Below are 12,684 nucleotides of genomic sequence, written 5' to 3' on the forward strand. Positions count from 1 at the left end.
TATTTAGCCCCAATGTCAGTGTGGTGTTTGGCAGATTTGTATAATCAGGTTTCACATCTTTCAGGGTTAGTTATTTGTGTAATTAGGAGACAATGGCTAAGGGTACACAAGCTCTATCCAAAGTGATCACGTACATCACAAACCCCTTCTCCAAGGATGTGGGTTTGTTTTGTTTTGTTTTGTTTTTCCTCTTGCTAATTTCTCTCTAAACAAGGATGCCTCTGGGCTCCCTGCTCAGCAGGGAGTGGGCTTCTCCCTCTGACCCTCCCCCCTCTCATGCTGTCTCTCTCTCATTCTCTCTCTCAAATAAATAAAATCTTAAAAAAAAAAAAATTTAAACAAGAATGCCTCTGTGTATCTCTGGAAGGAGGAAGGGGTCTTGTGCCATGAGCCAGGCCTGCCCCAGCACAAGGCTACCGGTGTCCACTGTGTGTCTGGCACTGCTAGAGTCAGCCACATCTGGAGCTCCCTCTCTGTCTGGGGGTGTCTCGCAGACCCGTGGGGAGGCGGGCCCTTTCTTCCCTACTCAATGGGGTCTGTGTATGTGTGCCTTAAAGCCATCAATATCTGCCTTGAGCACTTCAAGCAGTTCAGAGTGGGCCCCTTTCCATTTGAAAACAAAAACACCCAATTCTGTATTTTTTAATTTCCATTAAGCTTTTTCTTCCATTAAAATTATACACGTACACACACACACACACACACACACACACACACACACACACAAAATACCTTCTTAGCACTCCAGGAACAGAAGGGAGAGACAAAACCCTAAATATCCTTCCTATTACCAAGAAACCCAAACAACTCTCTGACCAGGGGAAGACAAAAAAAAAAAAAAGAAAAGAAAAAGAAAACAAACTTCTGTTTCCCAGTTAACCTCAAGGAGGACCCATCCCGAAGCATACGACAGCAGGACTTGCACACAGAAAGGACCGACACAAGAGTTACATTTCCAGGGGCTCACTCAGCAGCCTGCTGGTCTCTGTGACTCACGTCTCCCCTCAAAGGAGCAGCCCACCGGCCCCCTCCCCCCACGCCTCACGGCCCAGCTGGCCCTGGAGTGTCAGTCATCTGGCAACACGACAGCGCAGGGCCTTGGCCGCCACTGTTCACTCTCCTTCCCCTAAGAGCCACCCCACCCTGACCCCAGAAGCGAGAAGCAGCATTACGTACTGGGCAACCAATGTAGGCAGAGTTGTGGACACCGGGGGGCCTTTTGTAAGTGCCATCGCTGTCTGTGGTGATGAGTCTGTCCTTCTCAGCATCTCCGGGGCAGCCATTGACCTGGTGTTTCCGGCGTGGTTTGGGAGATCGCTTTATCCTGGAGCTTCCGGGGTGGGGTGGGGGTGGGGTGGGAAGAGGTTATCTTCATAGGAAATAAACCTTCCTGCCAGTAGCTTATCAACTAAACACTAAGTATTTTCTGAGCATCTGGGATGTGCTGGCCACTGTGGTAAACACCCCACAGGATACAAACAATGTGTAAGACACAGACTCTGCTACAAGAAAGCCACAGTCTACCTGAGCATATTAAGTGCATGGAACAACAGGGAATCATGTAAGGTAATAAAATACCATGACTTTTTTTCAGACATTCAGAAAAGGGCAAGGTCAGTGTGACCTACTGATACCGTGGCTGGCTATAGGGCCTGAACTGGGTCTTAAAAAGCAAGTACGATCTGCAGAGGAGGAGGGATATGGGGAGAGGGTGTGAGGTGCAGGCACCAGCATCCTGAGGGCCAGAAACAGGAAGCAGACGAATGTGGGTGGGGGGCGGAATGAGGGGACCAGCTAACGGGGAGACACCGTCTACACTGCCGGGCAGTGGAAAGCAGACAGAATGGAGAGGCAGGGCCCCGCCTGTTACCGGAGCGCAGGTTCCACATGGCAGGTAACCAAAGCCATTACAGGTCTTGAACAGAGCAAGACACAAATGAGAGCAGTGATGAGAGAAAACGCATGCGCCTTAGGACAGGGGTCCGGAAGACCAAGAGACCAAGACTCTGAGGGCAGCTGTGGGAAAAGAAATGGACCTGCCCACCCAGAGGAGGGGAAGGTACCGGGAGTGAGAGTGGGAGGGGGGGAGACGGAGGAGGGAAACCAGGGGGGAACCATCTGAGAAAGAAAGGGCGACTGCCATTTTCAACTAGCTGAATTCGAGGAGGCAGAGTAAACCCAGGCATAAGGGGCAAGAGGAGGGGCAGGGTGGTGAATGAGAGCAGCCGGAGCAGGAGCACAGCCGTGGGCGCCCCCACAGGCAAACCTCGGGGAGCCCTGCTCGGGACGCGCACCTCTTCCTGGGCTCTATGAACACCGAGGGCACGCTGGCCGTGGGGTCCAGGATCTTGTCGATCTGCATCTGCGCCCTGCGGTACACACGGTGCCGCTCACGCGTGTCGCCCGAGGACAGGTCGTCCACCACCGGAAACTCGTAGTGCCCGCGGCGCTTGGCGCGGAGCCGGATCTTGTTCCGATGGTGCTCGATCTCGGACTTGTGCCGCAGCGCCGTCTGGATCTGCACGGCCGAGGGAAGACAAGGGAGATACATGGCATGTTCCCGAAGGGGCCCCCCCTGTGGAGAGAGCATCTTGGGAAGGCGTTTCCTTTCCCCCAGATGGCCCTCCCAGGCTCCCGGGAGGCCCCAAAGGGGGAGACATGGACAGCCACACACACACGGGGACAGAGAACCTGCCATCAGCTACGGGCGGGGTCCCGTAGCCCACGTATGCATCAAATACTACATTTTAAAAAGAGAGTAAAAGAAAAACAGAGATGTACGCTAGCAAGCTGTGGGGCCACAGGCCTGGTGAGCATACTCCCTTCTTTCCTTCCGGCACACGGAGAATCCACTTTAGGGTGCTTACGCATGGTAAGCACGGAGGCACATGCAACTCGAGATGCAGGAGACAGGTCTAGGTTAGGCCGGGGGCTGTGCAGGGCTGGGGCTCCCCAGCAAAGGTGAGCAGAGGCAGTGCACACCATCCTAAACCCACAGTGCACATTCTTAGCAAAAGAAGGAAAGACCGTTAAGAACTCTTGATAGGACTTCTGTAAGATGATCTACTTTAAGGATCACCTTTAAAGCGGGTAGGGGGTTGCAACTATACCAATTTCCTACTACTTCACCCTGGCAGAACTCACAACAGTAGCAGGTGTTTCTTAGAGGCAGGAAATGGACAGACATGGAGCTGCCTTATGTGCAATCCTAAATGGCCTTTGGGCCACTCATTGTCCGGCCCAGGTCAAATCTCTCAAGGTCAAGTTAACAGTGACTTGGACTGGCCTTCTAGTTACCAAAATCTCAGGAGAGAAGTGGATCTAACTCACTCTTCCAGGATTCACTGGAGTCAGATTTTACTAGGTATTACTAGATCCTTAGGGCCAGAGTAGATCTATCAGGGATCACAAAGTCTACAGTGGTCCTAAGATCACCCCAGGTTCAAAGGTTCATTAGGAAAACTCATAGGACTCAGCAGTTAGTCCCATTTATTATAGCAAAAGGATGCAAATCAAAATAAGCAAAGAGAAATGGCATGTGGGGTGAAGTCCGGAGGAAACCAGGAGCAAGCTTACAGGAGGCCTTCCCCAGGGGAGCCACACAGAACAATGTTGCTTCCTTCCTCCAGCAATGAGTTGTGATGACACATGTGAAATGTCCACCAAGGAAGCCCATTGGAGATGCAATGCCCAGGATTCGTCCTGGGGGCTGGTAAAACAGGCTCCCTCTGCAGAGCATGTGCCAAAATTCCAGAGTGCCAGAAGGAAAAGAGATGTTCAGATAAGTCATACTGTTTGCATAAACAATCTGGGCACAGTGAGCCACTCTGTTCTGGGAATAATGGGAATGTTTCTGAAACGTAAGTTCCCAAACATCAGCCAAGGGCCATCGCAGGACTTCTGAAGGATAGGAGGCTCGGGTTTGCTATGTTAACTCTCTGCATGTCTGCCATACACCTAACGGTGTCCTTGAACGGCACTGGATCTAAACAAAAACTCAGCTTGATATTTAAAATGACGAATACTTGTCAGCAGCTCCTACCTTTAGCAATTTCCACCTGTTTTTAAGCAGTGACCAAATCAGAATATGATTTTTTTTTTTTTTTTAATAAATGGACTTCTTAAAAAAGAGCAAATACCTCCTTGTTAATTTTGTTGCTTTCTGCCACCCGGTCAGCCAGTACGGGGTGCTGAACCGGAGGGGCAGGGATGGGCTGCATGGCGATCAGCTGTATCTTACTGGGAACCCGCCTGCTGGCCTCCGAGGACCGGGACAGCCTGTCCACATGCTCAAAGATGGAGGCTGACGAGTGCTGCTCGTTCCCCGAACTGGGCGGCGGTGGCCCTGGAGCAGAAGGAGAAGCAAAAGCATAAATAAATAAAGCCATCCTGAAGAAACAGCAAATAATCAATCGTCATGCTACTTGGTGCCAAAACTTGCCCTGTTTTGTCTAAAGGCGTTTCAAAGTCTTCAGGAGGGGAAGGGAAAGCGCAAGCGCTGCGCAGTGAGTCACTAAGCGGCTTGCAGAACGTTTAAGTTAACACTGACAGCAGCTGGGAACTTCCGCTCTCATTTAGAGAGATATAAACGTAGTCACCGAGGCAGTTATACTGGGGAAAAGACAGAAGATGAGGGGAGTGTGGACATGCAGACACTGAACACGTCTGGCCTTTCAGTTCTGATGCACGAAGAAAACCAAGGTGAAGAGCCTCGAGGAGAAAAAGCTGCTGTCTGCGGGGCATTCATTCCAACTTGAAAAAAAGAAGAGTAGTACCCTTAAAAATGGCCGTGGGGGGGGCGGGGGCTGGGTGGCTCAGTTGGTTAAGCATTTGCCTTCGGCTCGGGTCATGATCTCAGGTCCTGGGGTTGAGTCCCATGTTGGGCTCCTGCTCTCCCGCTCTCTCTCAAATAAATAAATAAAATCCTTTTTAAAAAATGGTCAAGAGGGGAAACTGTATGGCATGTATATTTTACTACCTGGAACATGTCAGAAAAGTAATCAGAACTTCAAAAAAGAAAACAGAGATTGGATCTTGGTGTAATGGGTGATTTTCTCCAATTTCCTGCATTTTCTCTAGTGAGGATGTTCTTTAACGAGTATGACTTTTACGGTAGAAATAATCCCAATAAACTTTACTTTTATAAAGGCAAAGAGCGAGAGATGCAGAAGGGCTAAAGAGATGGAAAGAGCTCAACAGAGCTACTGGGAAGCACTCCCTCTGATAAGCCACAGCCACTCTCTGAACCCTCCGGACGCTGCTTTTTTTTTTACTTTAAAGATTTTATTTATTTATTGGAGAGAGCAAGAGAGAGACAGAGAGAGCACAAGTAGGGGGGAGAGGGAGAAGCAGACTCTCCGCTGAGCAGGGAGCCCGATGCGGGGCTTGATCCCAGGACCCTGGGACCATGACCTGAGCCGAAGGCAGACGCTTAACCGAGCACCCTGGACACTGCTTTAAAATAAATGGCCAAGAGGCCATGAGAAGGAGTGAGAGCATGTGGAATCTGTTTTCAAACAAAAGCCTGAGGTTGATTCAAGCGCAAGTGAAAAATATAGAGGTTTCTCCTTGATGTAAAACAAGATAGAGGGGCGCCTGGGTGGCTCAGTAGGTTAAGCATCTGCCTTCTGATCAGGTCGCAATCCTGGGGTCCTGGGATCAAGCCCCGCATCGGGCTCCCTGTTCAGCGGGGAGCCTGCTTCCCCCTCTCCCACTCCCCCTGCTTGTGTTCCCTCTCTCGCTGTGTCTCTCTCTGTCAAATAAATAAATAAAATCTTTAAAAAAATAAATAAAATAAAATAGAATTGAGCAAAACAGTAAAAAATAGTAACAGCTATTTTACATAAGGAATGGATGCACATCAGTGGTATGGAAGTCTTTGTACTTCCTCTCAATGTGAATTATATTCATTCGTTACCCCACACGATTAGAAATGATTTATGGCACTGTGAATGAATGACGACTCCCTTAGTGAGGAGTTATAGTTGTCTCGATTCAGGCTATTCTGGGGCTTTCTTTCCCTGCCCTGGGCCCGGAGGGAGCCTATTTGTGCAACACAAGCACAGCCGGGCACCACCATTCATCCAGGGGCAGCTACTCAAATTACAGGCTCGATGCCTAAAAGGAGGTAATTAGCTTCTCCAGATAGGCTAGCCTGGCTAACCCAGACTTACCATGCAGCAGCAAATGTCACAAAGGGGGGCCCATTAAGCTACTGATACTTAAAGGTGAGACCGCTTTCCTCCAGGAGGGGTGAAAAGACGAGGACACACAGACGACAAAGGAAGAATGCAACCCCTGCCGCCCCGCAGTGCTATCTGCCTGCCTGGGTACCTGGGAGCTGCAGGCCTGTGCCTGGCTCCTGTCTGTGCCCCTTCCAGCCCCCAGCCATGGTCATGGCTCGTCCCTCTATAATTCACCCCTGCAACCAGAGACGCACGAGAAGCCCAGAAAATCCTCGAGCTTCCACACTGCTCAGAACCCAGCCTTTCTAATATATACATATATATATTTTTTTTATTAAAAATACATATTTTATAACTGGGTTATTTTTATTGTTTGCTATGTACTGCATAATTTATTTTTTTAAAAAAACAGCCTGGACAACAATAACCAATGGAAAGTACAACTTGATACATAGAGATTAATCTGTGTGAATCTGCCTTAAGGTAAATTAGAGACTTTGGATTAAAACCCATTTCTATTCAAATATTACAAAACCAAAAAAAAATTGTAATTATAGAAATTAGAGTACGGCATAACGTCCACAAAGCAGAATGACAGAGGGAAGGGCAATGTGCACTGCTAAAATGCTAAAGCAATGGAACACTTCTCAAGAAATACGAACTTCATTATCTATGGGTGAATACAGTCAAAGTGCATTATCCCTAAGGCCCGTGGCCCCCATTAATATCTGGTGAGGCAGGGATCCCATTTCTCTCTCCCTCTTCATCCTGTTCCAGCGCCTCCCCCACCACAGGCCCTGAGCACCCATTTGCTGAATGCAGGACTAAACAACCAGTCACCTCAGCTAAGTTCCTAAAATGTTACTTCAAAGAGGCCTCTGGGGATCTGCTGTAATACAAAGAATTCTAATTTATGACCTCAAATCATTTCATAAATAAGCACTCCACAATTATTTGAAAAACCCTGATGTGACAGGTAGTCAACACAGTTGCCCTGCAATCTCTGAAACTATTACTTTGCTTTGCCAACTTTTTTTTAAGATTTCTTTCTTTGATAGAGTGTGCGAGCAAGCAGGAGGAAGGGCAGAGGGAGAGGATACTCAGGCAGACTCCCCACTGAGCACAGAGCCCTAGATAGTGCTTAATCCCAGGACCCTGAGATCCTGAGCTGAGCCAAAACCAGGAGTCGGACGCTCAGCGGACTGAGCCACCCAGGCGCCCCTTCTTTGCAAACTCTTCAGCACATGCCAAGGTAGATGTCAGCTTAGTTCCAACTAAGAATTCCATTCTAGAATTCGGAGTTTGTGGAATTCTCATTAATGAAGTTCCAACTACTTAAAAATCACACCCTTGCACAACGTGTTTCGCAGTCCTTACCTACTGGGGGGGGGGGAATTCCTGATGACAGAAGGAAAGGGACGCGACATTATGCAAGGACACCACAGTGGTGGCACAGTAACAGTCTGAAGGCCGCTGCCTTCACTCGAGGAAGGTGCGTCACCCCCCTATCTCGTCTCACTCTTGACAGCTCTGCTAAAGGGAACCCTTGGTAATGACACGACTTATTCTAAAACCGTGATAACCGTGAACACAGTGACATCTGAGTCAATAACCTCATAAGGGTCCGTCCATGGGCGGTCATATATGCATGATGCTCTAGCCGCCTTCCAAAAACAGTCAGCTGGGAAAGGAGTAAAGCACAACCTCTAATAGACCAAAACCAAAACAATGCTCTTTTCTCAGCTATATTGCCATGTGGGTCCTGGAAATGTCAGATGACCTGTGACATCCATCGAAAGCCTCGCCAAGGAGGCAGAGGGGACCCGGCGGCCATGCCACCTGCTGTGATGAGAGGCAACACTGGCCCCAGGGCAACACGGAGGAGGGGTTAGAAACTCACAGTCTTTTCTACAGGGTATTTAATTAAGTTCTATGCAAGCAATAAAATGCCTTCATGGAAGCTTTACAGAAATAAATAAAATCTTCCAAGTGAATTGATATTTATAGTGAGAAAATCATCTTTCTAAAACATGAAAATAATGTGCAGACTGTGGTGTCTCTCCAAATCATAATAGCAGCAGCTAAGCTTCTAGAACTCACAAAAACATCTAACGCACTTGCCTCCTTCCACAGGCAACTCAGTCCTACACCTCACATGCTCACTACCTGGATTTTGAATATACAATGATAGTGACTTTTGATTTGTGTTAGCCATGCAGAATATACTAAAACTGTCAGGAGTTAAATGTGGGAACTAAAAGCGAGATTTTCTCAGATAAGCAATTAACAGAAACAGAGAAACTCCAGAACTGATTTTTTTTTTTCCCCCCTCAAATACTTCCTTCCTGGAATCAAAATTAGATTTTAGTCCTGTCTATCTGAAACAGAGCACCTGTTACCATGGTGCTAAATAACTTCTAAGATTCTGTGAAACTGGATCCAAAGAAAAAACTCTTCCCTTATTCTAAGGGGTTTTCTTTAACATCAAAAAGGAGCTGGAAGGAATTTCAGAAATGAGCTAGGTTAGTCCCACAGAAGCCCCAAAGGCTGAGGGACTCGCAAGATCACACGCATGACGGTGACAGATCAGGCCCTCTGGCTTCCAGCTAGAATCTGTACATTTACAGAATACGATTCACTCTGTACTGCATTTCAAAGAAATTTGTGAAGACAAATGTTTAAGTATAAAAATTACTATTAAAAATAACATCCTGAGGTATCCCACTTTTCTTTGCATTACTGAAACAGTCCCGAGGTATAAATAACACTCCAGCAAATACAAGAGCTGCACTCGCACATTTATTTACAAAATTTGTTAAACTAAAACCAAACTACCTCGCCATCCCAGCAAAAAATGCTCCTAAGGCTAGTTAGACCTGTGGGCTTAGTTTGATAACAGAGCACGAGCTCCACGGTAAAGTCCTTCGAGATGGACATGAAGTTCATTTCAGACCTGGCCTAAAAACCCACAGACGATAGATATAAATGTGCTACCCCATTCGGCCTCACTGAACTCCCTGCGGGAAGAAGGATCTAAAAACAGGACCAAACAGAATGCGTTTGGACCCATGATAAATAAATGACTTCCTGGCAGTGACAGCTGAGAAAAATCCAGAATTGGATCCTAAGAAGGTCACTAAATTCTGGAGGTAGTTTTTGAGACTCTGGTTTTAGTTTGGGTTCTCCTGTTCTTCGGAGAGGAAAACCATTAAGACTCTAAACTAGAACAGAACATGGCTATTAACCTCCAAACATACTTGAGTGAACCCCTAACCTCCAGCACGGTCTCCCGCCTCAACAAAGACACTAGGACGACATTAGACAGTGACAGTTGATGCTGAGAAATTCACCATACGGAGGATGAGTATTCCACTGTTTTTTTTTTTTTTTTTTTTTTTTAGTGTCTAGCATTTGAAGTAGCATAAAACCTTATCCTATTGGAATCTCATCATTACTACGTTGAACGTGGAGAATGAGAAGAGTCACAGACCGCTCTGTGGGGCTCTGTGGGACTGGCCATCATTCACTGCTCCCGGCGTCTTGTCTCCCACGTCCCTCTCACTGGACTCCTCACTTACGGTAGAGTCAGCATCCGAGGGAGAAACTCTGCAGTCACAGAACAAATGCAAACATTAGGAAAAAGAAAGAAAGGGCCTGGGGGGGTGGGGTGGGAGGTGGGGAGAGGTCACATTAATTTAGATGTGGAAGTCAGGCTTCCAGGCAAAACAGATAGGAATGAGACAGTTTCCAAAAATCATCTTCAAGGAAAACGTTGCTAGCACATGGTCCCCTCTTGAAGACAGTATCACATGGCTTCTCTGGCTCAGCAGGCTGCATTCCAAGGAATGCCAGGAAGCTAAGGGCCAGACTGGAGGATGGTAACCCACAGTTACCAGGGCCCTGGATTGGTAGTCTGGGTCTGGCATAGATTGTATCAGAAGATCTGGGGTTCCGGCCTGGTTCCCGGTCAACAGGGACTGCAGAATCCCTGGGAACCCAGGGTGGTCCTATCGTCACCCCCCCAGAACCCCAGAGCTCTGGGAGAAGCCTATACTTACAACACAAAAGCAACGATCACCCCTGAGCTGTGAATCTATCAAAAGCAAGGGTGACACAAAACCAGGTTGCAGGAGGCTAATGAAAGTCCTTAACCTGTTAGCACCCCTTCTCTTGGTGCCCCTGAGGGATGCTAAAGCCCTACATTAACCATGCAGACCACTGAAATGTTGCATCTAAATGTTTAGGATGAGACGACCAAGGGAAGAGGAAAAAAAAAAAAAAACTTGGCAAAATTATACTAACATATTCAACAGTCTTTAATGTGATTTGATTTATTCTTAGCCTGCAAGATGATTAAGCAAATAACATCTCTCGACATAATTCATTTTCTTTTGTAGAGATCATGGTGTAACATCCATTAAATTGTTAAAACTAGGCCAGAACCCCCCGGGGTAGAAACTGTGACAGCGTTTCAAATGTTGGTATGATCACACATTTCTTCCCTCTTCACAGGAAATCAAGATTTGGAGTTCAAAGCTCAAAGGCAGGCTAATAATTTGAGGCTTCCATACCCTAGTGTGATTGTGCTGAGATCTAAAGGCAGCTGCATAAAACCTGATTCTGAACTTCCACCCAGCTACAGCCCTTCTCCTAGGATCAGAGGGTGAGGGGGAACTTCCAGGTGGCGTGTTAACACGAAGCCCTCAGCCCGCTTCCCTTTGATAGGAGGAATGGAAAGACACTGGGGATGGGGAGCTGGGCAGGGAGGAGGCAATGCCGAGTCCATGGAAACATGCTAATGAGGGTGACAGCACAGCCGGCCAGAGGGAAAGCAAGCCAAGAATAAAGGATGTGATGAAAGTCACCCGCAGACGAAGCAAGGAAGGCAAAGCCAGCCACTGGTAATAGCAGCAAAGGCAAAGGCAGTACAGGCTGAGTGTGTATTATGTGCCATGCACTTTGTAGACATTACTTCTGATATCATCTACAGAGGGCCCAGAACGATCACCCCAGAGTATACCCGCTCGAGCTAGGCAAGATCTAATCAGGTCTCGGGGGTGGGACCACCAAAGCATCTGGCCGCCTCTGGTGGTCCACTGGAGTGGATCGAGAGCCCTGTGGTTCGTGGACTTTGGCAAGCTGTTGCCAGTCTCCCAGGCTGCACACCCAGGGAATACTCACCACCAGCTCTTCTGATACTGGAAACTGACAAAACTGAGAAGGGAAACATGCTCCGTGATAGGGAACAATACAGAAAGCCTGATAAGAACCTTCCTCTGTGACGGAGGTTCTTGGAAGGGATCTTTGCCTTGGGGCTCGGCACATCTCCGTTTTCAGAGGGCGTGGTGTGGTCCTTCACCGGTCCAGGTCCCGGCAGTGGTGCTGGCTCATGAATAATCAAGATGTCGTCTTTATTGTGCTGACCCAGATGCTGCTTAGCAAAATCAAAGCCCTTCACACTAGGGATCTGCAACTAAAACACACACACACACACACACAAGCGGAGACAGTCAATCTGAAAGCTGAGGACAGTAAAAAGGGATTGTGAGAGCTGGCAAGATTGCTGAGTGCTGACTTTGACCCAAGATCATGCCTGCCATCCCATCATTCTAATTCAACAAGCATCTCTAAAACGTCGACTGTGTGCACAGTGCCATTCACACCTAGAGTCTGCAGAAAAGACAGATACTTGCGAAAGATTAAAGAAGAGTACGGGATCAAACAGCTAGACCTTAGTACAAAAGACATCACAAGACGATACCTGCCTGACCCACCATTACGGTAGCATGATCACGCGGTTCCAGAGACAGTGGCACGAGCGAGAGATTCTTTATAGAGAAATGAAGACTTGAGTCAGGATTCACGGGACAGGCAGAACTTGGAAATGAAAAGGGGCAGGTACACAGAGGATGTTCTAGATCAAGTCAGGCACCAGAGAGCAGTTGAGGGCTTGGAAGACACCCCATCAGCTGACCTAGAAGGGTCAGAATGTGGGGAGGGAGAGAAGGCTGGCCAACACCAAATGCCAGTTTCTAGAGCAGAAAACCACTAAATATTTCTGAAGAGGAAGATTTCTAAAATCCAAGCAGACAGGACACACAGGGCTGTCGGACACACATGCCAACAATACCCATGCAAAAAATGACAAAAGCCTGAGCCCTAAACCCTAGCAAAGGAATGAATAGTTCTAGAGACTGGGCTGAAGGATCTGGAAGCCAAAAATAGACACAAGAGGCAGAGGAGGGAAAGGGAAAGCAGCCAATGATGACTTGAATGACTTATAGGCCGGCATCCTGAACAGGGGAAGGGACATTTATCATGAAAGAATGGTAACCTGAGGAGATAAAAAGACAGGTTTCACTTTAGACATGCTTAGTTTGAGATGGCAGGAAAAGCTCCAAAGGAGAGTAGCCCCGTGTAGCTAGACACGGAGGACAATAGCTTGGGGGAAATTTCAGGCTGGAGACAGGACTTTGAGAGAATCTATACAGAAGATGAC

The 12,684-nt window shown here is 47.7% G+C and overlaps 1 protein-coding gene across 4 annotated transcripts in view; it reads right to left on the bottom strand.

The window, feature by feature from the left end:
* KIAA1549 (KIAA1549 ortholog) overlaps nucleotides 1-12,684 on the bottom strand; it is a 90,730-nt gene that overhangs the window by 40,752 nt on the left and 37,294 nt on the right. For all 4 annotated transcript variants that reach the window (XM_035723329.1, XM_035723328.1, XM_035723330.1 and 1 more), the window contains exons 11-15: nucleotides 11,456-11,658; nucleotides 9,676-9,791; nucleotides 4,140-4,345; nucleotides 2,295-2,518; nucleotides 1,177-1,330 (exon numbers count right to left, since the gene is read on the bottom strand). In XM_035723329.1, coding sequence (XP_035579222.1) covers nucleotides 1,177-1,330; nucleotides 2,295-2,518; nucleotides 4,140-4,345; nucleotides 9,676-9,791; nucleotides 11,456-11,658 — 903 coding nt within the window. The remainder of the gene's footprint in view (nucleotides 1-1,176; nucleotides 1,331-2,294; nucleotides 2,519-4,139; nucleotides 4,346-9,675; nucleotides 9,792-11,455; nucleotides 11,659-12,684) is intronic.

Source organism: Zalophus californianus, chromosome 12 (assembly GCF_009762305.2).
Source record: "Zalophus californianus isolate mZalCal1 chromosome 12, mZalCal1.pri.v2, whole genome shotgun sequence".
NCBI lineage: Eukaryota > Metazoa > Chordata > Mammalia > Carnivora > Otariidae > Zalophus > Zalophus californianus.